General features: G+C 40.7%; 1 protein-coding gene across 1 annotated transcript in view; it reads left to right on the top strand.

The window, feature by feature from the left end:
- The window catches only part of LOC106633537 (NLR family CARD domain-containing protein 3), a 26602-nt gene extending 3554 nt beyond the window's left edge, over positions 1–23048 (top strand). The window contains exons 3-5 of the mRNA XM_042221056.1: positions 16322–16374; positions 16627–17346; positions 21037–23048. Of these exons, the coding sequence (XP_042076990.1) occupies positions 16322–16374; positions 16627–17346; positions 21037–22826 (2563 nt within the window). The 3' untranslated portion in view covers positions 22827–23048. The remainder of the gene's footprint in view (positions 1–16321; positions 16375–16626; positions 17347–21036) is intronic.
- The last annotated feature ends 772 nt before the right edge of the window (positions 23049–23820 follow it).

Genomic DNA, 23820 nt, shown 5'->3' with positions numbered 1-23820 from the left:
TCCCACCCCCCGGAAGGGGCCCAGCCGGGCCACAGGCGCCAGGCCCCGCCAATCGGCCACCAGGAGTGAGCCGGTACATACATGAGCGCCCAGCCCCAGACGACAAGGACCACCAACACACCAACGTCTGAGGGCATCAGCCACCGGCAGGGAGTGTGGTGAGGGGAGATAGGCCTCCGTACTTTAGAGGGCCTGAGATGTACCCAGAGAGGTTGAGTCTAAGACCCAACCTGACATATAGACACAGACGAACAGGCGCACGCGGACACAAACGTGCATTCCCACCCCATATGCACAACCAAATACTCGGCACTCACCCAACGTGTAGACAGACACAAATAGACACTGCACAGACAGTCACACTCCCCAAACATACTCTATATCCCAGGTCCAGGTACCCCCGCCCTCAGAGGGGCAAGCCGCACCTAGACCCAGGAGATGTAACCCTTCTCTCTGGGGTGGAGGCAAGCGGACCACCTCCTTATCTGCAGTAGCAGGGAGGCCCCGCATCCCAGACCCCAGTCTGACGGCCAGCACCTCCTCCCAGCCCCCCAGCCCTGACGGCTAACAGAACCGGGGTGAGTGAAGACCCCAAACCTCCCTACGCCCGCTCATATGTAGTGTTGCTGTGTGCTGTTCTAAAGTGCATTTAAAACACAGGAGAGCATGGTACTGCTTCCTCTCAGAGAGCAGCACGGCTCCTCCCGAAAACCCTTAGTGTCTATATGCATTTAAAATTGAGGGTAGGGCACCAGCGCCAGAGGTGGGTTGGAGTACACCGACCATCCTCTGGATGCTGTAAAACGTGCCCACCCCCAAGGCCCTATATGTATGTGTTATGTGAGAGTGTGAGTAATGTGGATGTCTAGGTTGCAGAATAAAATTGAGGCACAGGCGGCCAGAAGGGGACAGAGGGGGAGTGCCTCCCCTGCACCCTGGTGACATACCTGCACCCCAAGCCCTGCGTGTGTGGGTGGGTGTGGTAGAGCGGGAATAGGGAGGCAGCTGAGGATGGGGAGGGAAGCTCCCCCGCTGACCCCAGTAGGCACCCCCACACTCTGGAACCCACCAGGGCAAGGGGGCCCAGGCCCATCCGGACCGGGGCCCACAGCAGCAGCACCGCCCAGCCCCACAGAGTCCGGGGCAGCCCACCCGACTCCACCCCAGAGAAAACTGCACCCACCCCATCATCCAATCATCTCCCAAACTACACAAGACAATAGACACCCAGGTTGAGTTCATTCTCTACCTCTCCTATATCTCTCCCCCACCTGCAGAGTGAGCTCCTGTAGAGAGGAGACCACCTGCAAAGATATAACAACCTCCCCACCAGTTAGAGAGCCCCCTAGTTGGGCCGATGCACCAGAGGTCCCCTGCACTGGGGCTGAGCCCCCCTGCACCCACCCGCCCACTGCTCCGGCGACACAACAGCCAGGACCCAAGCCCCCAAGGCCCGGCCAGCACCCCAGACCGGGGGGCGGAGCACCCCCAGACCCCCAAGCCTCCACGCCCGTCCCGGACCCTCCCAGGGGCAGCCAGGCTACCAGGCCAGTAACCAACGTCCGCCAGCACAGACCCTCCCCCATCTCCGCTGTACGCAGCCACAAGGAAAACACCATCTAAGAGCCACCAGAGCCCCTAACCAGGTCATGGCCACATCCCCCAGGTTAGGCCCTCCAGGGAAACGTCCCTAGGGACTCCCCAGACGCCCTAAGGCCGTCCCTACCCCCATATCAACCACAATAGCGAAGGCAGGACCAAACCATGACCCCCCACCCCCACTAGGTGATGAAGCCGATCAAAGGAGCCCAAAGGGATTGATCAAATGTGATGGCAGAGGTTGTATCAAGACTAATGTGATCTATTAGATGGTTTTCTATATTGGTTAGAATTAAGATTATTTTTATTTTTCCAGTTAATGAGGACCATTTTCTTGGCAATGCATAGGGCCGTAAAAACAACGTGGGCTGTGTTTATTTCTGCAGTGACCTCATCCAAGTTGCCCAGCAAGCATACTAAAGGGGAGGCTGGAATGTTACATTTCAGACACTTTGATAAGTCTTCACATATCTCACGCCAAAATTTCTGAACTGGTGGACAGAACCAAAGAGCGTGGATGTAATTGTCCGGTGTATTTGCTGTGCAGTGTGAGCAGTTGTTGGAAGGCGTATAGCCCATCTTGAACATCCTATGACCAGTATAGTGCACTCTGTGTAATATTTTGTATTGTATTAATTGCAAACTGGGATTTCTGATCCATTGAAAGGTTTTTAAGCATATCTGAGACCAAAGGTTTGGGTCTAAGCTGATCGATAAATCTGCTTCCCATTTTGCAATAGGAAGGGATATTGATTCATCTATTTTAGAAAGTGTTCTGTATATTTTAGACAATAATTTGGGGGGTTTTAGACTAAAAAATTGTACCACACTTGGTGGTGTTTGTAATTCAGCTTCACTGGGATTAAATTTCTTTTTTACTATGGATTTAATTTGTTGATATTCCAAAAATCGTTTCTTGTTGATCCCATATTGTGTAACTAGTCTGTCAAACGAAATAAAGTTCTGTTCCTTCCAATATATGTTCCAAGTATTTAATTCCTTTGCAACTCCAATCTGAAAAGTTTATCATATTATTGTTTTGTAATATGTCAGGGTTGTTCCAGATAGGTGTACGTTTGCATGGGATTAATGAAGACTCAATTTTAGAAACTCCCACCATGCTGTCAGAGAAGAGCTGATGTTGATGCTTTTAAAGCATTCATGTCGTTTGATGTTTGAGCTGATAAATGGTAGGTCTGAAATTTCTATTGTCACTTTAACATTGATAGTGTTAAATACCTCATGAATCTCGACTTCTTGGTACATGGTTATCAAAAAGTTACAATCCAAAATATTCTAAAAATATGAATGAAGAGTGATATATTGTTGACTAAGATTACTGCAATGCTGTACTTAGTTATTTATCAGATTTACTAATGACAGAGGGATTTATAATGTCTTCTTGTCTAATAGAAATTTATTTCCAGAGTATTTTACCTTGGTTCATTATCACTGAAGTCTGGGGGTTTCCCTTTGGACATGTCACTTCTCGTGGAAACAGGTCTTTGGTGCTCATGTGGACTTCAATAAGGATCAGAAAATGTCTTAATTAGACAAAGCTTAAAGAGGCTTTTGTTTACCTATTCAAAAAGCAATTTCAATTTACAACAGAACAGGATGCCCAGCATTAACTATTTGATGTTAAGTGACAGAAATATTTTTAAGTGTTTTGCTGAAAAAGATACTGAACACAGCGTGCTAACCAGCTGTCTCTGTCCCATCACTGTTCATTTCAAGAAGTGACTGATAACTGATGTAGTATCCACTCTACCTTCAATGTGTTTCATGTCCAGATACTCCTATAGCAGAAAAATAGTCAAAACTGAATGACAATCTTCTCGATAAGCAACATAATTGGATGTTATGACCAGGCTTCAGCATCATCTGAGGTAAGTTACAGATTCTGTAAATAGTGTGTGAAGAGAGGGAAATGGGGCGTAACACCAAGGCTCCATATTAGGCTTTAAAGAAAGCTTTAGCAATAGCTCTGAAACCTTGTTTCATGTTCTCCACTGTCTTTTCACTGGACAGCAAGTTGGGTAACTCCTGCCGACTACACAGAGAGTCTGCTGTATCTGTGCTTCCACAGACACATGGCTTAGCAGCAAAGATCCACACACCACATTTAAGGTACACCTGCTTTGTGCTGTTGATAACATTATATGATCTGCCAAAAATCAAAACTGTTCTAAACAACTTCGTCATTTAACTGACAACCACATAGTGGTGATGAAGTCTCTCCTTCAGTGCTGTATTTCAGTTATTTACGTACAAAGCTATGCATGACCAGCAATATATTGTTGACTAAGATTACTGCAATGCTGTACTTAGTTATTTATCAGATTTACTAATGACAGAGGGATTTATAATGTTTTCTTACTTGTCTAATAGAAATTTATTTCCAGAGTATCTTACCTTGGTTCATTATCACTGAAGTCTGGGGGTTTCCCTTTGGACATGTCACTTCTCGTGGAAACAGGTCTTTGGTGCTCATGTGGACTTCAATAAGGATCAGAAAATGTCTTAATTAGACAAAGCTTAAAGAGGCTTTTGTTTACCTATTCAAAAAGCAATTTCAATTTACAACAGAACAGGATGCCCAGCATTAACTATTTGATGTTAAGTGACAGAAATATTTTTAAGTGTTTTGCTGAAAAAGATACTGAACACAGCGTGCTAACCAGCTGTCTCTGTCCCATCACTGTTCATTTCAAGAAGTGACTGATAACTGATGTAGTATCCACTCTACCTTCAATGTGTTTCATGTCCAGATACTCCTATAGCAGAAAAATAGTCAAAACTGAATGACAATCTTCTCGATAAGCAACATAATTGGATGTTATGACCAGGCTTCAGCATCATCTGAGGTAAGTTACAGATTCTGTAAATAGTGTGTGAAGAGAGGGAAATGGGCGTAACACCAAGGCTCCATATTAGGCTTTAAAGAAAGCTTTAGCAATAGCTCTGAAACCTTGTTTCATGTTCTCCACTGTCTTTTCACTGGACAGCAAGTTGGGTAACTCCTGCCGACTACACAGAGAGTCTGCTGTATCTGTGCTTCCACAGACACATGTTTAGCAGCAAAGATCCACACACCACATTTAAGGTACACCTGCTTTGTGTTAACAGTAATATTATATGACCTACCAAAAATAAATAATGTTCTACACATTGTCATCATTTAGCTGACAACCATATACTAGTGATAAAGACTCTGCTTTAATGCTGTATTTCGGGTTTTTATGTATTTACAGCAAATGCTACAAGAACTTTGCTCTACTAAATACATTGTCACTTCTGCATTAATGTAACAGATTCCAAAGTTCATATTAAAACTCTTAATGTCACTTTAACATTGATAGTGTTAAATACCTCATGAATCTCGACTTCTTGGTACATGGTTATCAAAAAGTTACATTCCAAAATATTCTAAAAATATGAATGAAGAGTGATATATTGTTGACTAAGATTACTGCAATGCTGTACTTAGTTATTTATCAGATTTACTAATGACAGAGGGATTTATAATATTTTCTTACTTGTCTAATAGAAATTTATTTCCAGAGTATCTTACCTTGGTTCATTATCACTGAAGTCTGGGGGTTTCCCTTTGGACATGTCACTTCTCGTGGAAACAGGTCTTTGGTGCTCATGTGGACTTCAATAAGGATCAGAAAATGTCTTAATTAGACAAAGCTTAAAGAGGCTTTTGTTTACCTATTCAAAAAGCAATTTCAATTTACAACAGAACAGGATGCCCAGCATTAACTATTTGATGTTAAGTGACAGAAATATTTTTAAGTGTTTTGCTGAAAAAGATACTGAACACAGCGTGCTAACCAGCTGTCTCTGTCCCATCACTGTTCATTTCAAGAAGTGACTGATAACTGATGTAGTATCCACTCTACCTTCAATGTGTTTCATGTCCAGATACTCCTATAGCAGAAAAATAGTCAAAACTGAATGACAATCTTCTCGATAAGCAACATAATTGGATGTTATGACCAGGCTTCAGCATCATCTGAGGTAAGTTACAGATTCTGTAAATAGTGTGTGAAGAGAGGGAAATGGGGTGTAACACCAAGCTCCATATTAGGCTTTAAGGAAAGCTTTAGCTCACTGCAAACCTTTTTAATGTGCAAATGCTATTGGGTGTAAGGAAAGAAGAGTTTAGGCAGCTCGTAGAAGAAGAAGCTGGGTCAGAGTGGTCTGTTGGCGGATATGGCAGAAAGACAACCATACATTCACATACATAGGCATGGCCAATTCTGAATCACAATCTAACCTAAGAAGCTTGCCATTGGACTGTGGAAAAAAACAGGAGTACCTAGAGAAAACCCACAAAGCCACAATAAAACATAGAAATTCGAAAGGAAAACCCAGGAAACCAGAAAGTTCAAACCAGGAACCTTCTCAGGTTTCCCTTGGACATGATCTTTGAGTCTCAAATGACACGTTTTACAAAGCTACATAAGGATTTTAATGTTTGTTTCACAAGAAAAATCATAACTTGCTGAAAAATTTAAAACTCAATTTTCAGAGCTTTACCAGTTTCAAACCTATGATTAGCAGATCTGTTACAACAGAGAAATAAAATTACAGCAACAGAGTGACATAAAAATACACACTGCATCAGCATCTGCACATTAGTTTTCACATTCAAGTTTAAAACATCAAGTACATTAATATTTAGCGAAATGTTTAATTGTTTAGTCGGCATAGTAACAGTGAGATCAAAAATTGTAACTCACTTGGTAGTGATGTGGACATATGTTGTTCCTCAGACATGTTTGTTTAAAACACAGTTTTCTGCTTTCCGGTGGTCCTGCATTCGTTTTTATCTAATTGTGGAGCTACTTTAAATTAAATTATTTCCAAATCCATGCACAAGTTTATATGAACACAAAAGCTGCCACTCTTTCAGTCACACTTGGCTTGAAAGCGGTCTTGATCCATAGTATCCCTTTGGAACAGTCTTCTTTCTAAACAAACTGAATTAAGTCTGGTTTTAACCTGACTTAAAAAATGGTCTTATGACAAAACGAAAAACCAGAATGTCTTCAGTGCATGTGACTTAGACGAATTAAGAAACTGATCAAAGTCCATTACAACACTTCCTGGTTAATTTATAACAGAAACAACTGTAGTGACCTTGACATTCCAACTGCCACAAAATAAAGACTATTATCATTAAGATGTGTCCAAAATGTCATGTTCTAAGTAAATTAAGGATGGCTAACGTAAGCAGAAATATCTTAATAACATATTATCATGGAAGGATTTCCATTACATTATATTACATACAGACTCCAGTAGTGCCCAAGCCTGATTGTTCCTCAATGCCACTGACATTTGTAGTTTTCATCCGTAGCTGTTGAATAGATATCAACACCAGCACTGACTCCTGTGTCCAGGTACAACCTCAGAGCCTCTAGTCTAGTACCATTCTCTTAGTCTTATATTCTTCTATTTTCTGTGCCAACTGCTATTTACATTTCAGATATATTGTTATGATTTTAAGCATATTGAGCTCTTTATACTAAAAGAGTATTTTTGTCATACAATTTTCCAAGAATAAGACACAATATAATGGCACCAAAAGAAAAAAAAATCATTGTGTCTATTTAAATTTGAATATTGGGTCAGCATGCAATCCTCATAAAGACTGTGATCCACAGCGTTTTCACAAAGATAATACTCAAACTCATATTACTGAATCCAGCGTTGGTTTTTTTAGACACTGTGTTTTGGAATAAAAGCAAAGTTGAAAAGTAACATAAAACACATACAGATTTCTGTATTAAATAAGTTGTTCTTATTATTGATTATTACTTTTGGTAATTAATTTTCTAATCCCAAATTATTACTCTTCCTTTTCCACTTAATTACCCCAAGTACCATATTATTAGCAGCTATAATAGAAAGTGCTACCCTGATTTCTGTTTACAGCGCTGCTTTCTGTCGTTCTTATGAGTCCTCATGCAGCAAAGTCTGCTTAAAGGCTGGAACAGTATCTAGTTAAAGATTAAGGCATTTATAATGATAAGATATGTGTTTTGGAGATAACGCTACTAAACTATAGTGGTGCATACAGGTTAGTCAGTAAATGGATTGTGCACTTAGTGTGTTTCTCTATTGGGTTATTTAACATCACTCATTCAAAATTAAAGATCCATATGACTCCAAAACTCATATGTGGGCATTTCTATATCTGATGGCGCTCGTGTGTGAACATGTGTGTGAACACGTGTGCATGCATGTCAGGTATTTTGAAACCTTGTGTATATATATTTTAAAATAAAAGCAAAAGGCGTGGAAGGTAAACAATTAACGAGCTTCAATCTTTCAGTCTCACTCTGCCATGCACTGACACTCCTACACACAATGCAAGCACATGAAATGACAGACATGACCCTACAAACCTGTCATGTGCTTAGTAAAACCTCCTGTGTATGGGGGAGGCTTAGTCAGTGTGTGTGAGTCTACTGCCTTTATTACCTTGTACACATGGTCAGCACCTGTTCACTGTTCTCCTCCATGTCTTTTCATTACCCGTGTAGCTCAATGAAAACTCATCACCCTTAAACTCTGACTCACCCATCCCCACTGTTTTGTCTGTCTTCCCATCTCTGCACATTGTTCCCTAATTTGTGCCTGTCAGCCATAAAAAAAGAACTTTATTTTTTATGGAAGTGAAATACAAAGTATTTAATGATAAAAAGTTAATGAATGCTTAAAACATTCTTATCATTTAAGCATATTGTGAGAAAAACTTAATGTGGCTGAGAAGTATTAATAAATTAAATGGTGGTTTCTATTTAAGTAATAATGTTACTTCTATCGTCCATACCCACTCCACCCATGTCTGCTTCTTTCCCATGTGACTCTCATTGGTGCCATGTATAACTGGAATGCAATATAGTTAATAAGAAACAAAAATCATAAAGTTTTACACTGGACAATAATGTAGTGTAATGACAGTTGATTACACTGCAGAGCTTTCGTTGATGATTTACAGGAAGTAAATGCCTCGATATTATAGTGTTTTAATTCTAAATCCAAGTCACCACTCGCAACACTCAGCGTGCTTCTGAAAAGCTTTTATTATCATTAACAGAGTTGAGTTTATGCTCTGATGTCTCATCTTTTGACCAGACAGTTTTCCAGCTGTCACCACATCACCCTGCTTCCCCCTGGAACCGGCGGCACTGAAAAGGGAAACGCGTGATTTCTCGATAGGCGAGTTCCTGCTTAGTGCCAGTGCTTCCTGGTTTTTGATTAATCCTAACACTGCTATTATTGTCACGTTTAAATCTTATTCCACCACAGCAGCAGACAAATTCTGTAATTTAGATATGCCTCATCAAAAAATGTGGTGTACCATACCAAATATTCATTTTATTGTGATCTTTATTGTCTTCTGTGTAGCTTGGTCATAAATGTCTGAGAAATTTTTTTGTGTAGGTAGGCCTCCAGGGTTTGGTTGACTAGCTTTCAGAATGGCCTTCCCACATCTGAAGTTCAAATCTATTTAAAATTTGTGGACTACACTTTAAAGTCGTGTCTGTTACAGGGAAACAACCAATTTAAAAGAACTTTACCATTTCTCCCAAGAAGAGTGATCAAAAATCCAGACAAAATTATGCTTGAAGCTAAATAATTGCTACCAGAAGTATCTGGTCAAGATGCAACTTGCTAAGGAACATTTAACCAAATAATAATGGGGTTGTATGTACAGATTTGAGATTAAAGGTCTGCAGAAAATCCAAGATAAATTCAAACTTGTGCTCCCAATTCTTGCTTGGTTAAGTCATTAAAGATGTATTCGGTACAATCAAATGATAAAACTGATTCAGATAAAATAAATCATTAAAAGTCCCAAAGTACCATGACATTCAAGCCTATGATGAGTTCTCTCAAGCCTCTCTACTTTCTCTCTTACCAGCCATCTTTGTTTGCTTTTTTCCACTTGTTAATAATCCCCTTCTTGTCCCTCTTTCATCACCAGCTACAAAAACTCTCCATACTCATCACCTTTCTCATCCCATCTCCAGCACTGAAAGATGACCTGGCAGCTGGAGCGATAGGCAGGCTGCTCTAATCTCTTAGGTGAACTATTGACTGTGTGTGTGTGTGTGTGTGTGTGTGTGTGTGTGTGTGTGTGTGTGTGTGTGTGTGTGTGTGTGTGAGCGCGGGCGCGCGTCGTGCGGTGCGTTTCAACCTGTTTGTTGAATGGTCACTGACAGTGAACTAAAATTAACTACACTGACTGTATTCTTCGGACCATAAGGTGACTGGATTATAATGAAGTATTTAACAAAAAAAAAAAGAATCAGAAATAAGTCAGAACTAAAATTAACTACACTGACTGTATTCTTCGGACCATAAGGTTTAAGCATTAAAACTTAGAATTACTAATATTATTTTATTATTTCATTAATGTAGCAGAAGACTCAGCTTTTCACAAACATAGCTGGTAGAAAGAGCTCCTTTTTGCTTTCTTGCTTTGAATACATTTCAGTTGAGTAAAACAGTTGAATCAGTACTTCATGAGGGGGGTTTAGCACTAGTTGTATCTGTATCTGTGTGTGAACAGATTATTTTGTGATAACCTTTTGAATAATTTATTGTGTCATATTTGGCAATTTCTGCTTCCCCGATTTTCTATCAGAACTTTAAGCTTCTCCCTTTTTCTGATCATATCTGTGGAACAGCATTCCTTAATGATTGAGCCAGTGTCTCCTGACAGTTATTCTTGCAAAACGCATAGCGATTAGTGGATCACTGGACCCTGTAGTCCCATAATGTGTGATATGGAGCAGTTCTGAATGGACACTTGTGGATACTTGTCCAAGAAGTGTGTGTGTGTGTGTGTGTGTGTGTGTGTGTGTGTGAGTGTGAACATAAAATAAGAGCTTGATTAGGCTGTAGAAACGGATGAAAATCCAGTAAAGTGAAGAGTGTGTGTGTGTGTGTGTGTGTGTGTGTGTGTGTGTCTATAGTGCAGCGGGTGTTCCCAGGTGCCTCACAGAGATGTTGGGTGTCTAAATTTCTCCAGTGGAAGAATTTAACCTCTGAACTCCAAAGGAAAGAGCGTTTCATCTACCAGTGAGAACGTGGGTTCAAACTCACGACACACACAGTCACCAAAAAACACACTAATAAGCACTTATGGGAATACAATAGAGACATACTCTTAGTTCTAAGCTGTTATAATGATTCATGAGGACATGGTTTGCATCATTACCCCAAAGGCCTGATCTTTGACACTTGCAACTGCAAAACACAGCCTAGTCCTCCCTCTGAGCGATCACATCTGTAAGATGTGTGAGCACTCGCTTCTTCCTTCACCTTACTGTGTTGCATCCCCGAACCTCCCCTCCTACTCACCTTTACTCTTTGTTTTCTCTACATTTATTCATGACATTTTCTTCCAGCCTTTGCCCTGTTACAGAGAAAATGAACACACAGCAAAGGTTTGGAAAAAGAATAATGAGCTGCTTGAATGTTTTTCATTTTGTTGTTGAGAACTTCACACCTAATCATTTTCATATCTTATTTCCGGCAGCTGCTGTTGTTGTTTTGTTTTTTATGATGTTGTCCAGTTTGATGGATGAACTGAATATAAACATGAGGCAGGCAATAACTGTTGACATATATATCACCATATAATATATGTGGACAGACAGAACAATTATATATCCTTATATATGTATATTATGTATATGAAGTGGATGTTCAAAATTAGAATCAATCCAGGTTCAATTCACAATAACATATTTTTTCAATTTAGTGTTTTTTTTAGTATTTCCAATTTTTATCACATTATAGCACTACACTAAAATAATTAATTACTTAATTTGCTTTGCAGATTAAAGTACTTAATAGAGTTTACCATAATAATTACTTCAACAATAATGTAGTACCACTGAGGTGAAGCTCAAGAAGTTGGAGTATTTTTATCATTTTACTGATTCGATCCCCAAACTCCAATGTTATAATATTAATTCATATAAATAAATAAAAGGATGTTTAGTTAAGGTCACTTTTGCATAATCTATCTGAGCTTTCAGCTTTCACGAGTAACTGAAAAGACACCCAAAAGTCAGCACCATTTACACTATATTAATGATGCATTCCTTGTCTGGAGTAGCCCTGAAATGTAAAACAAATGATGAACATTAAATGTAATTTTCTGACTCTGTATAAGCTTTGATTGACCTCTTTACTTTCAGCAGCTGACATGTTCCTGTGGTTTTCTCTCCTTTTCTCTCTCATTGCCTTTCCTGTGATTGTCAGTCGGTTTCTAGCTCATCCTAATCTTCTCCTTATTTGTTATTAGGTAATTTGTCCAGCATTTCCTACAGGCTATCATTATCCACTCTTAGACATATACATCCCAAGCAGTCCCAATCCTTCCTGTCAATTTCCTTTCTTTTTCTTATCAGCTAAAGTCAAATACTGAGAGTAGACACACAGATCGCCAGCCAAGCACCGTCTCTTATCTAATCTCCAATAACCATCAACAGCTGAAGCTCATAGCTGCAGTTATTACAGAGGGCAGAAAGGGAAATGGAGGAGGATAAAGAAGGAAGAATCAAAACAAATAAAGTTGAGCCTGCTAATATTCCACCATGCTCGTCCTGTATTTTCACCCTGTTTCTAAGTTGTTGTTGTTTTGGGGGTTTTTTGCTAACACTTCTGTACACATAACTCCAGCAGGACTGAAAGTCCTTCAATTAAATGCAGACAAAAGACAAATAATCTTATCTGTTCACAGTTACATTCATTCCAAAACCCTAAACTGTGCAAACTCTCACCTACATGTGTCCCATCTAAATGGACACATGAGGGGGTTACAGTTTTGCCACTGACTCTTATTGAACACTCAGATGTTTCAGATGTTGAAAGGAAATGTCATTTCTCTGTGGGAGGAAATACTGCCACCTATTTTTCTTACAAAGTAGTATTTTAAGATTATCTTTGAACTGCACTGTGTTTACCTGTTGTTTTTAATTAGGTTGTGGGGTGCCCTCAGGCCTCTGGCCTCTGGGCCTGAAGCTCGGTCCTCTCTGGCACAGCTGGCTGCCGGCAGAGCCCGCAGGCACGCCACTGCAACCCCCTCTGGCCTCTGCTCTGTAGCTGCTGGGTGACCTCTCATTTGGGGCTCCACTCAGCTCTTCCCAGGAGGGTGGCACGGTTCCCCCCCTTTGGTGGTCCTCCTCGGGTCCTCATACTCTAGGGCCTCTGGATGTCTGGGGCCTGGATCTCCTCCATACCTGCTTCATACCCTGGGGGACGGGGCTATGGCTCCCCACACTCCCCAGCAGATCGTTACATGGAGAAACCTTTGGAATACAAGCATGCTGATCCACACAAGTGTGCACACAGGTGTACACACGGGTGTTCACAGACGCGGACTACACCTTTCTTGGCTGCTGCCTCAAAGCACATTGTGCGCTGTCTATCTTGCGTGCTGCACAATAGCATTTAATATTTAGTATCTACTGTTATCTACTGTTATCTACTGCTAGCTAGTTTATTGTGATGGTGCTGTATTTATTATGTTGATCTTTTTTGTTTGTTTTCTCTTCTGTTTTTTTTTCTCTCCATACAGGTGATCCAGGTGTTTTGTTTGTTTTTCTCTCTTTTTCCCCCCCTTTCTCACCGTCTCTTCTCCCCTCTGTTTTTCTTTCTCTCCCTCTCTTTCTTTCATTCTTTCTCCCTGTCCTGTCCCCCAGTCATGGCTGTCCCGTTTGTAGCAACCGAAAATAAAATAAATACATAATTATAATAAAGGTCAATCAAATGGACCAATATGGCAAGGCCATGATGATCCACTTGGTAAAATAAATAAATAATAAAAAATTTCAAAGAATCAACATCCAAGTTTGCAGTTAAAGCCACAAACTCACTCTTCTGCCAATTAATTGTATAACCTGAGATTTCCCCAAACGACCTTACCACATCTAAAAGTACAGGAACAGATCGCTCAGGATTTGACAAGAACAAAACAACGTCATCCGCATATAAAGAAATGTAGTGCTTGATATTCCCAATAGAGGGCTCATTCCTAATGGCTACTGCAAGAGATTCAATAGAAATTACGAAGAGCAAAGGGCTCAAAGGGCAGCCTTGTCGTGTCCCGCGGTGTAAAAAAAAGACGCTGATCTATCTTGGTTAGTAAAAATGGAAGAAGAGGGATGCCTATATAGCATATCAACCCATGATATAAACTGTTCGCCTAAACCAAACTTCTCCAGTACCCGAAGCATATAGGCCCACTCGACCTGGTCAAACGCCTTTTCAGCATCTAAGCTCAGTACTGCGATCTTGGAAGCTCCCAAGTGCCTATCATACATAATATTCATCAATCTTCGAACATTAAAGAAGGAAAACCTCTGGGGGAAAAACCCAGTTTGATCCGGATGGATAATTGATCCAACATGTCCATTTAATCTATTTGCCAAACTTTTAGTGAAAATTTTCATATCCAAATTCAACAAAGCAATAGGTTGATAAGAGGAACATTCTGTTTCATCCTTTCCTTCTTTCAATAACAAAGAAATATTAGCTTCATATAGTGTACGGGGAAATGCTTGAGTATGGAAAGAATACTTAAACATTCTCAATAAAAGCGGGGCCACCTTTTCAGAGTATTTTTTATACAATTCAATGCCAAACCCATCTGGTCCTGGGGACTTTCCATTGGAGAATGACTTAATAGCTTTCGAAACTTCTTCAATAGTAATATCTGAGTTTAAAGCTTCTCGTGCAGCGTCATTCATTTTCCCTAACCAATCAGAAATATTGCCCCAAGATTTCAACATATAGAGCTCTTCATAATATTCTCTAAATCGCTCATTAATAGCTTTAGGGCTAATTAAAATTACGCCTGATCTTGATTTAATTTTGTGTATAGCCCTACTGGCCCGTAGACCTCTCAGCTGCCGAGAAAGAAGGTTATGGGGCTTATCTCCAAACTCAAAATGCTTCTGTCTGATCCTAAATAGTTGATCTGTTACTTGACTAGATAAAATTGTGTTATACTCAAACTTCCTTTTAATGATGTCTTGAAACAGAGAGGAACAAGAGGAGGCCTTGTGGTCCTGTTCTAACTGTGTTAATTAGGCGTTTCCGGTGTTCTTTTTTTGACGAAGATTCAAAAGAAATAATTTCTCCTCGCATTACCACTTTAAATGTTTCCCATAAAATCGCATCAGAAACGTCTTGTTTATCATTAGTTTCCAAGAATTCTGATATTTTAGTTGTCATAAATTGGCAAAAGGATGTCTCAGACAGGAGTGACTGGTGAAAACGCCAGTTACCCTGTTGTTTCGTACCACAGAAGTCCAGGACTAAAGAGGTTGGAGAGTGATCCGAGATCAAGATGTTATGATAAGTTGAGCATACAACTTTAGACATCAATTTAGAATCCAGCAAAAAAAATAATCTATTCTGGAGTACGATTTGTGCACTTGTGAAAAATAAGAATAATCTCTACCAGTAACCCATTGCTAAACCCCGCTGACTGCAGTCAACTCATCAATACAAACATTTAAAAAAAACACATAAATATCAGCAATCACTTTTTTGGACAGCACCAGCCCACTTTAACCCTTGAGTACAGCAGTCGAAATTATATATATGTTTTTTCATCTCTTTGTATTCAATAGGCTTTGATTAATACACCAATACAGTTGTCTTTTATGTGTTATTGTTCCCTCCATTCCGGCGTACCGTTAAGTAAATAAATAAAGAAATCTTCCCCCAAATGTGTTAAACTTGAATTACCAAGCCTGTTTTGAAAAGGAACTTGGAATGAGACACAGATATTTGTGTAAAGATGTGGGGATTAAACGAAAAAGGTTTCAGAAAAATAAATAGTCAGATAAAGTATACAGTAGATACCTGAAAATTCTTCACTATACTCCACTGTGGATGCAGACAGCTGAAACCGAAGTCATTCCTATTAAGGAGCTTTAACATAGGAAGTGGCATTGACTGTGCTCAGCTCTTGTTTTCTATGGCTTCTAGGCAACAACAGTTTCCTGTTGTGTTGAGCAAAGCCCAGCTCAGGCATGCCTGACACACACTATAGTCAACGTTGGACCTCTGCACAATGTCATATAAATTATATTAATATATTAGCACAAAAAGTTTGATACCAATTACATTTTGTATATATTTGATATTCATTTAAATTGTAGTAATGGTCAGTGGAAACATGATAACATGTATGTTCTATATTAGTTAGATAGGTCTTGTTTTTAAATTATAAAATTATTATTATTTTTTCATCATAATGAGAGAGCATTTAATTAATGACTTTAAAATGTAATTTTGAGGTTTCCTTTAACTGAGAATCTTTGATGTTAGTTTGAGGAACAGGGGATACTAGACAGAAACCTACAAAAAGCTTCAGAAGTACCTAGAAGGTTTGATATTTATAAATGTTTGACATTCAAGTTTACCATAAAGCTGAACAGGAATGCAAGTTCCTTCTGAATCTAAATGTTGAGAACAAGCAGGAAAAGGTATGGGTGAGCCTACTGTTATAACTGTAAAAGAATAAAAGGAAATTGAGACAGTACGATAAATTGCCAAAGTGAAATGTCGGTGATACATTTTTACCATAATGAAGATAATGATATCACAGTTTATTTATCTTGCTGTGCTGACAAACAAAATAATAATTATACATGTCTTCTTTGCTTTGAAGCTCAACTACATCAACTGAGAACAGCAATGCTTCTGTGAAGAATGATCTCAGCGGTGAGGATGACTCTTACAACATCATTAACACAGAAATCCTTCTTAAGTCAGAGCTATTAACAGAAGAATATTTTAGAACGCAGAATATTTGTATTTAATTCAATATACTACTGCTATTTTCTCTCCTGCGAGAAGGCATCACACTAAGAAAGAATGACATGTCATTGTATTTATTTACAACAATCATATTTCTACATTTTAGTTCAACAATTCTTGGTACATTTTTATTTTTATTTTGTTCCATTTTTTCAGAGACCTCAACGCGATGGAAGGAGCTGGTGAAACATCTGCGCGGAAGACTTCTTACAGAAAACAAACTGATTGAAGACACCAATCATCCTAACAAGAACAACACCGAACACATCATGAGAGAGGACAGCACTCCAGGGAATAATAAACAGACTGTGGTGAAAGTGGGTGCAACATCTGACATCTTTAAAGATAAGAATGGGAAGAAAATCAGAACTGTGCTGACTCTTGGAGAGGCTGGTATTGGAAAATCCTTCCACGTACAGACATTTATAAAAGAGTGGGCGGAAAACAAAAACCCTTCATTTTTCACTAGGTTTGCAAAAACAGCAAAATCTTTGTTTCGTAAAGGCAAAGAAAATGAACTAGGAATATTTCCACTCGAAGTCTCTGAACTTAATCAGATGAAAGATAAAGAAATTAGCTTGGTGGGTTTTCTCAACCATTTCTTTAAGGAAACCAAAGACTTTGTAATCACTGAATTTTCACACTTCCCATTTTTATTTGTCTTGGACGGAGTTGACCAATCTCAGCTCCTGCTCGACTTTGACAACAACAACATATTGACTGATATCAGTGAACCAGCCTCAGTGGACGTGCTGTTGACCAACCTCATCAAAGGGAACCTGCTTCCTTCAGCTGTAGTGTGGATAACGTCCCGACCTTCAGCTGGTAATTGGCTGAATGTTGAAAAGTTTGTTGACAGGGTGACAGAAATACGAGGTAAGATTATTGTTACGGAGACAATACTTTAAAATTAAATGGAACCAAGGGCCTTTATGGTATAATATCATCCAAAAGTCTTGACCCCCACCCCCCCCACCCCCCACCCCCTGTTATTTACAACAGTTATATAACTGCTGTTATTACTGTTAATTAAAATGTTGCAATCACTGAATATTATATTGTTTTACTGTATTTTCACTATAGAGAAAGATGTCAAAGAAAAACTGAGAACAAATCTGAAGATAACTATTTGCAACAAGTATAAACAACAAAGTGAGGAAGAGATCGACACAGAACTCTGTGTACTAAAGGATGAAAAAGATCTAGTGAAAGTCAACTACAAAGATATGTTTAACGTGCGAACAGTGCTAACAACAGGAATGGCTGGTGTTGGGAAAACATTTCATACAAGGTTGTTCATGTTCAACTGGGCAAAAGAGAAGACCAACCAAAACATAGACTTTATAGTTTTCTTCCAGTTCAGTGAGCTGAATGAAAGAAGTGTTCGCAGTATGAAAGAACTGCTGAACAATTACTTCAGTGATATTAAACAACAAGGAGATCTCTCCTATGACAAGTTTAAAATACTTTTTATTCTGGATGGCCTGGAAAAATGTACACTTCCCCTGGATTTTATAAACAACAAGGACCTGACTGACATGAAGGCACAGGCCACGATGGATGAGCTGCTAACAAACCTAATCAAAGGGACTTTGCTTTCTTCTGCAAATCTCTGGATCATCTCTCGACCCTCAGGAGTCGATAAGATTCCATCTAATTATATCCAGAAAGTTACAAAATGTCAAGGTAAGAGACAACACACTGGTTTCCACATTTAAACACAATTAAAAATAAATTAATAATTGATGTTGTTCACCGTACATTTATCTTCTTTTTTTTTTAGAGACGTCAAAGCGATGGATGAAGGTGGTGACACTTATGCGTGAAAGACTTTGTACAGAAATCACTCTGATTGAAGACACCGATCATCCTAATCAAAAAAACACAGAACACATCATAAGAGAAGACAGCACTGCAGAGAGCACTGATGAACAGAAAAAGAAACAGACTGTGGTAAAAGTGGAGGCAACATCTGACATCTTCAAAGACAAGAATGGGAAAAAAATCAGAACTGTGCTGACTCTTGGAGAGGCTGATATTGGAAAATCCTTCCACGTACAGAAATTTATAAAAGAGTGGGTGGAAAAGAAAAACCTTTCATTTTTTACTTGGTTTGCAGACAGAACAAAAGCTTTTTTTGGTAAAGCAAAAAAAAATGAACCAGGAATATTTCCACTCAGTGAGATTAATCAGATTAAAGATATGAAATTTAGCTTAGTGGGTCTTCTTAATAATTTCTTCAGAGAAACCAAAGAATTTGTGATTACTAACTTTTCACAATTCCCAGTTTTAATTATCTTGGATGGACTTGACAAATCTCAGCTTCCACTTGACTTTGACAACAACACCACCTTGTCTGATATCAGTGAGCCGGCCTCAGTGGATGTGCTGTTGACCAACCTCATCAAAGGGAACCTGCTTCCTTCAGCTGTAGTGTGGATAACGTCCCGACCTTCAGCTGGTGATCAGCTGAATGTTGAAAAAATTGTTGACAGCGTGACAGAAATACGAGGTAAGATTATCATTGCAGCAACTGCAATTAGATATAGTTGAGCATTTTTGTAGTACTTGTGCTAGTGTATTACACCAAAAAAGAGTCAAAATATTTAAAAAAAACTTTCATAAAAGACAAATATAGTAAATATTTATATCCATCCATCCATCCATCTTCATCCGCTTATCAAAAGCCAGGTCACGGGGGTAGCAGCCTAAGCAAAGAGGTCCAGACCTCCCTCTCCCCAGCCACCTCCTCCAGCTTGTCCGGGGGAATACCAAGGCGTTCCCAGGCCAGCCGAGAGATATAATCTCTCCAGCGTGTCCTGGGTCTGCCCCGGGGCCTCCTCCCGGTGGGACATGCCTGGAACACCTCACCCAGGAGGCGCCCAGGGGGCATCCTTGTCAGATGCCCGAACCACCTCAGCTGGCTCCTTTCGATGTGGAGCAGCAGCTGCTCTACTCTGAGCCCCTCCCGGATGGCCGAACTTCTCACCCTATCTCTAAGGGAGAGGCCAGCCACCCTTCGGAGGAAGCTCATTTCCGCCGCTTGTATCCGCGATCTCGTTCTTTCGGTCACTACCCACAGCTCGTGGCCATAGGTGAGGGTAGGGACGTAGATCGACCGGTAAATTGAGAGCTTCGCTTTTACACTCAGCTCCCTCTTCACCACGACTGACCGGTGCAGCGTCCGCATTACTGCAGCCGCAGCCCCAATCCGTCTGTCGATCTCCGGCTCCCTTCTCCCATCACTCGCGAACAAGACCCCGAGATACTTGAACTCCTCCACTTGGGGCAGGAACTCATCCCCGACCCGGAGTGGGCACTCCACCCTTTTCCGGCTGAGAACCATGGCCTCAGATTTGGAGGTGCTGATCCTCATTCCCGCTGCTTCACACTCGGCTGCGAACCGTTCCAGTGCGAGCTGGAGGCCCTCACCCGATGAAGCCAACAGAACCACATCATCTGCAAAAATCAGAGATGAGATTCTGAGGCCACCAAAGCGAAAGCCCTCCGCCACTTGGCTGCGCCTAGAAATCCTGTCCATAAAAATTATGAACAGAACCGGAGACAAAGGGCAGCCCTGGCGGAGCCCATCACCCACCGGGAACGAGTCCGACTTATTGCCGGCAATGCGAACCAAGCTCTTGCAACGGTTGTATAGGGATCGAATGGCCCGTAGCAATGGGCCAGACACCCCATACTCCCGCAACACCTCCCACAGGACACCCCGAGGGACACGGTCGAATGCCTTCTCCAAGTCCACAAAACACATGTAGACTGGTTGGGCAAACTCCCATGCACCCTCAAGTATCCTGGAGAGGATAAAGAGCTGGTCCAGTGTTCCGCGACCAGGACGAAAACCGCATTGTTCCTCCTGTATCCGAGGTTCGACTAGCGGACGAACTCTCCTCTCCAGCACCCTGGCATAGACTTTCCCAGGGAGGCTGAGGAGTGTGATCCCCCTGTAGTTGGAACACACCCTCCGGTCCCCCTTCTTAAAGATGGGGACCACCACCCCGGTCTGCCAGTCCACAGGCACTGCCCCTGATCTCCACGCAACATTGCAGAGACGTGTCAACCAAGACAGCCCTACAACGTCCAGCGCCTTCAGGAACTCGGGGCGGACCTCATCAACACCAGGGGCTCTGCCACCAAGGAGTTGTTTAACTGCCTCAGTGACCTCGCCCCCGGAAATTGGCGGGTCATACCCCTCATCCCCAGACTCTGCTTCCTCCTCGGAAGACGTGTCAGTGGGATTAAGGAGGTCCTCGAAGTATTCCTTCCACCGCCCGACAATTTTCTCAGTCGACGTCAACAGCGCTCCGCCAGCACTATACACAGTGCAGGTAGAGCACCGCTTTCCCCTCCTGAGACGCCTGACGGTTTGCCAGAATCTCTTCGAGGCAGTCCAAAAGCCTTTTTCCATGGCCTCTCCGAACTCCTCCCACACCCGAGTTTTTGCTTCAGCCAGTAAATATTTATATGATAAATAATTTGTTATTGCTAAAAGGAAGATAAATGTACGCAGTGTATACTTGTGTAATTTCTGTTTCTAATGTTTTCTTACAGAGAAGCCTGATATTAGAAGCCAACGCAAACTCAAGTCTCAACTGAAGGAGCAGTTTACTCGTGTGTCTGAGGGCATCGACAGGCAAAAAACCTCTGCTGTCCTGAATGAGATCTACACAGAGCTCTACATCATAAAGAGGCACAGTGGAGAAGACAATGAGCAGCCAGAGACCAGACTGGTTCAAGATGCAAAGTTCAAACAAGAAACAGCAATTAAATATAATGAAATCTTCACCTCTGTAGGAAATAAACCTATTAAAACTGTGATGACAATTGGAGTGGCAGGCATAGGAAAAACTATCGCATCAATGAAGTACATGCTGGACTGGGCTGATGGTAACCCGGTTCAAAACATTTATTACATGTTTCCACTTCCTTTCCGAGAGCTTAATTTGAGAAGAGAGGAACAACTCAGTTTTGAGGATCTTATTCATCAGTTCTTTCCAGCTATGAAGACCTCAGAAATATCTGACTATAACAAGTACAACATTCTGGTTGTTCTGGATGGCTTTGATGAATGCCGCCTTGATCTTGACTTCAGTGAAAGTAATAAGTGCATCAATGTGAGAGAGCCAACATCAGTCAATATTCTGCTGACCAACCTCATCCAAGGAAATCTGCTTCCTAAAGCTCAAATCTGGATCACCTCCCGACCTGCAGCGTCGAACCGTATTCCTGCTGATAAAGTTGACCGGGTCACAGAGGTGCGAGGATTCAATGATGAGCAAAAAGAAGAGTACTTCAGGAAGAGGTTTAATGTGGATCTGGCTGAAAAAATCCTCACCCATGTGAAGAAATCAAGGAGCCTTTATATCATGTGTCACATACCAGTTTTCTGTTGGATCACTGCAAAGGTCCTGGAGGAATATGTGACCACAAACCAAGATGATGAAATGCCCAAGACTCTGACTGACATGTACACATACTTTCTTTTGATTGAGTGCAGACAGGCTAACAGAAAGTATAATGAAGACAAGACAGGTGAAAGCTGTGAGATAGATACATGCTGGAATGAAACAAACAAGGAAACCATTATATCTTTAGGCAAACTAGCTTTTGAGGAGCTTGTTAAAAGAAACTTTCTCTTTGATGAAGAAAACCTGACAGAGTGTGGTACTGACATCACAAAAGCCGCAGTTTTTTCTGGGATATTGACTCAGATCAAGAGAGAAGGTCCTTCACTGTACCCACAGAAACTGTTTTGCTTTGTCCATTTGAGCATTCAGGAGTTCATGGCAGCTTTCTATGTGTTTTACATCTTTAATAACAAAAGTGAAAATCTGCTTACCCCACCTCCTTCAGTGGTTTCAGATTTGCCTGCATCTGACTTCTACAAGAAGGCAGTGGACAAAGCTTTAGATAGTAAACATGGAGACTGGGATCTGTTTCTCCGCTTCCTGCTCGGCCTCTCACTGGAGACCAATCAGAATGATCTGAAAGAGCTGCTGATAGACAACAAAAAAATTAACAAGCAGACCAACAAGGAGACAGCTGAGTACATCAAAAAGAAGATCAACGAAGACATCAGTGATGCAGATAAAAACCTCAATCTTTTTTACTGTTTGAATGAGCTTAATGATCACTCTCTTGTGAAAGACATCAAAGAGCAACTGCGATCAGGAAAACAGAATTTTGAAGATTACTCTGCTGGTCAGTGGTCTGCTCTGACGTTTGTGCTGTTGACGTCAGACAAGAAACTTGATGTGTTTGATCTGAAAAAGTATCGGAAATCAGAGAAAGTTCTTCTGGGAATGTTGCCAGTGGTCAAAGTCTCAAAAACTGCCTTGTAAGTACTTTTGAATAATTACTTTTGTAATTCAGTGTGCACAAAGTTTAACTATCTAAACAGCTTTCACAGAGAAGGAGAACTCCAGTGAGTTTAGTGGGAGATTCAGTCAATTCAGTGTCATTTATCAAGTTTGAATTTCAAACTTTCTGCTTTAACCTCCTAGGACCTGGCATCCACATATGTGGACATCACATTTGGGTTGTCTAGACCAAAATACCTAAATTTACTCTACAAGGGCCTGATATCCAATTACAATGACATTATACTGCCACTGTTCTATCAAAATCTAAAACGAATGTCCTCATATGTTGATTTCATTTTTCTCAGAAACAAAAATTAGGTAAAAATAAAAATCTGGTAATTCTTTGTTTTTACATTCATCAGGTCCCAATCAGCCCAAATAGCAAAGAAAAATTAAAAATGCATGCCATGAAAGAGTTCGGGTCTTAGGAGGTTAATTCAGAGGGTTTAAGAACAACTTGACATTCACTATTCAGTAGTTACAGATAACTTTGTGGAAAGTCACCTATTTTCAGAAACTTAAAAGTAATTGGATAATTGACTCACAAGCAGTTTCATGGTCAGGTGAGTCATGTTCCCTTGTTACTTCATAACAGTGGAAATGTGCCACTGGCATTTATTGATGATGTGGGCAGGGACAGCTCAGTAGGTAGAGTGGTCGCCGAAGGTCAGGGGTTCGAATCCACTGAAGGGCTACCCTGAGGTAGCCTACCTCTGAGCAAGGTACCATCCCTACACACTGCTCCCTGGTGCGCCTGCTTACTGGGTGCCCACTGCTTCACTGAGTGAATGGGTCAAATGCAGAGAGAGTAATTTCCCCACGGGGATCAATAAAGTATACATTATTATTATTATTATTATTATTATTATTATTATTATTATTATTATTATTATTATTATTATTATTATTATTATGTGATTGCTGATGTAAGTCACAGGATGATTTGGAAGTTTGCAGCCAAACACTGGAAAAC

This window comes from Haplochromis burtoni, unplaced genomic scaffold (genome assembly GCF_018398535.1).
Source record: "Haplochromis burtoni strain Fernald_Lab_line unplaced genomic scaffold, NCSU_Asbu1 Contig_60, whole genome shotgun sequence".
NCBI lineage: Eukaryota > Metazoa > Chordata > Actinopteri > Cichliformes > Cichlidae > Haplochromis > Haplochromis burtoni.
This window is presented reverse-complemented; position numbering and strand designations above follow the sequence as displayed.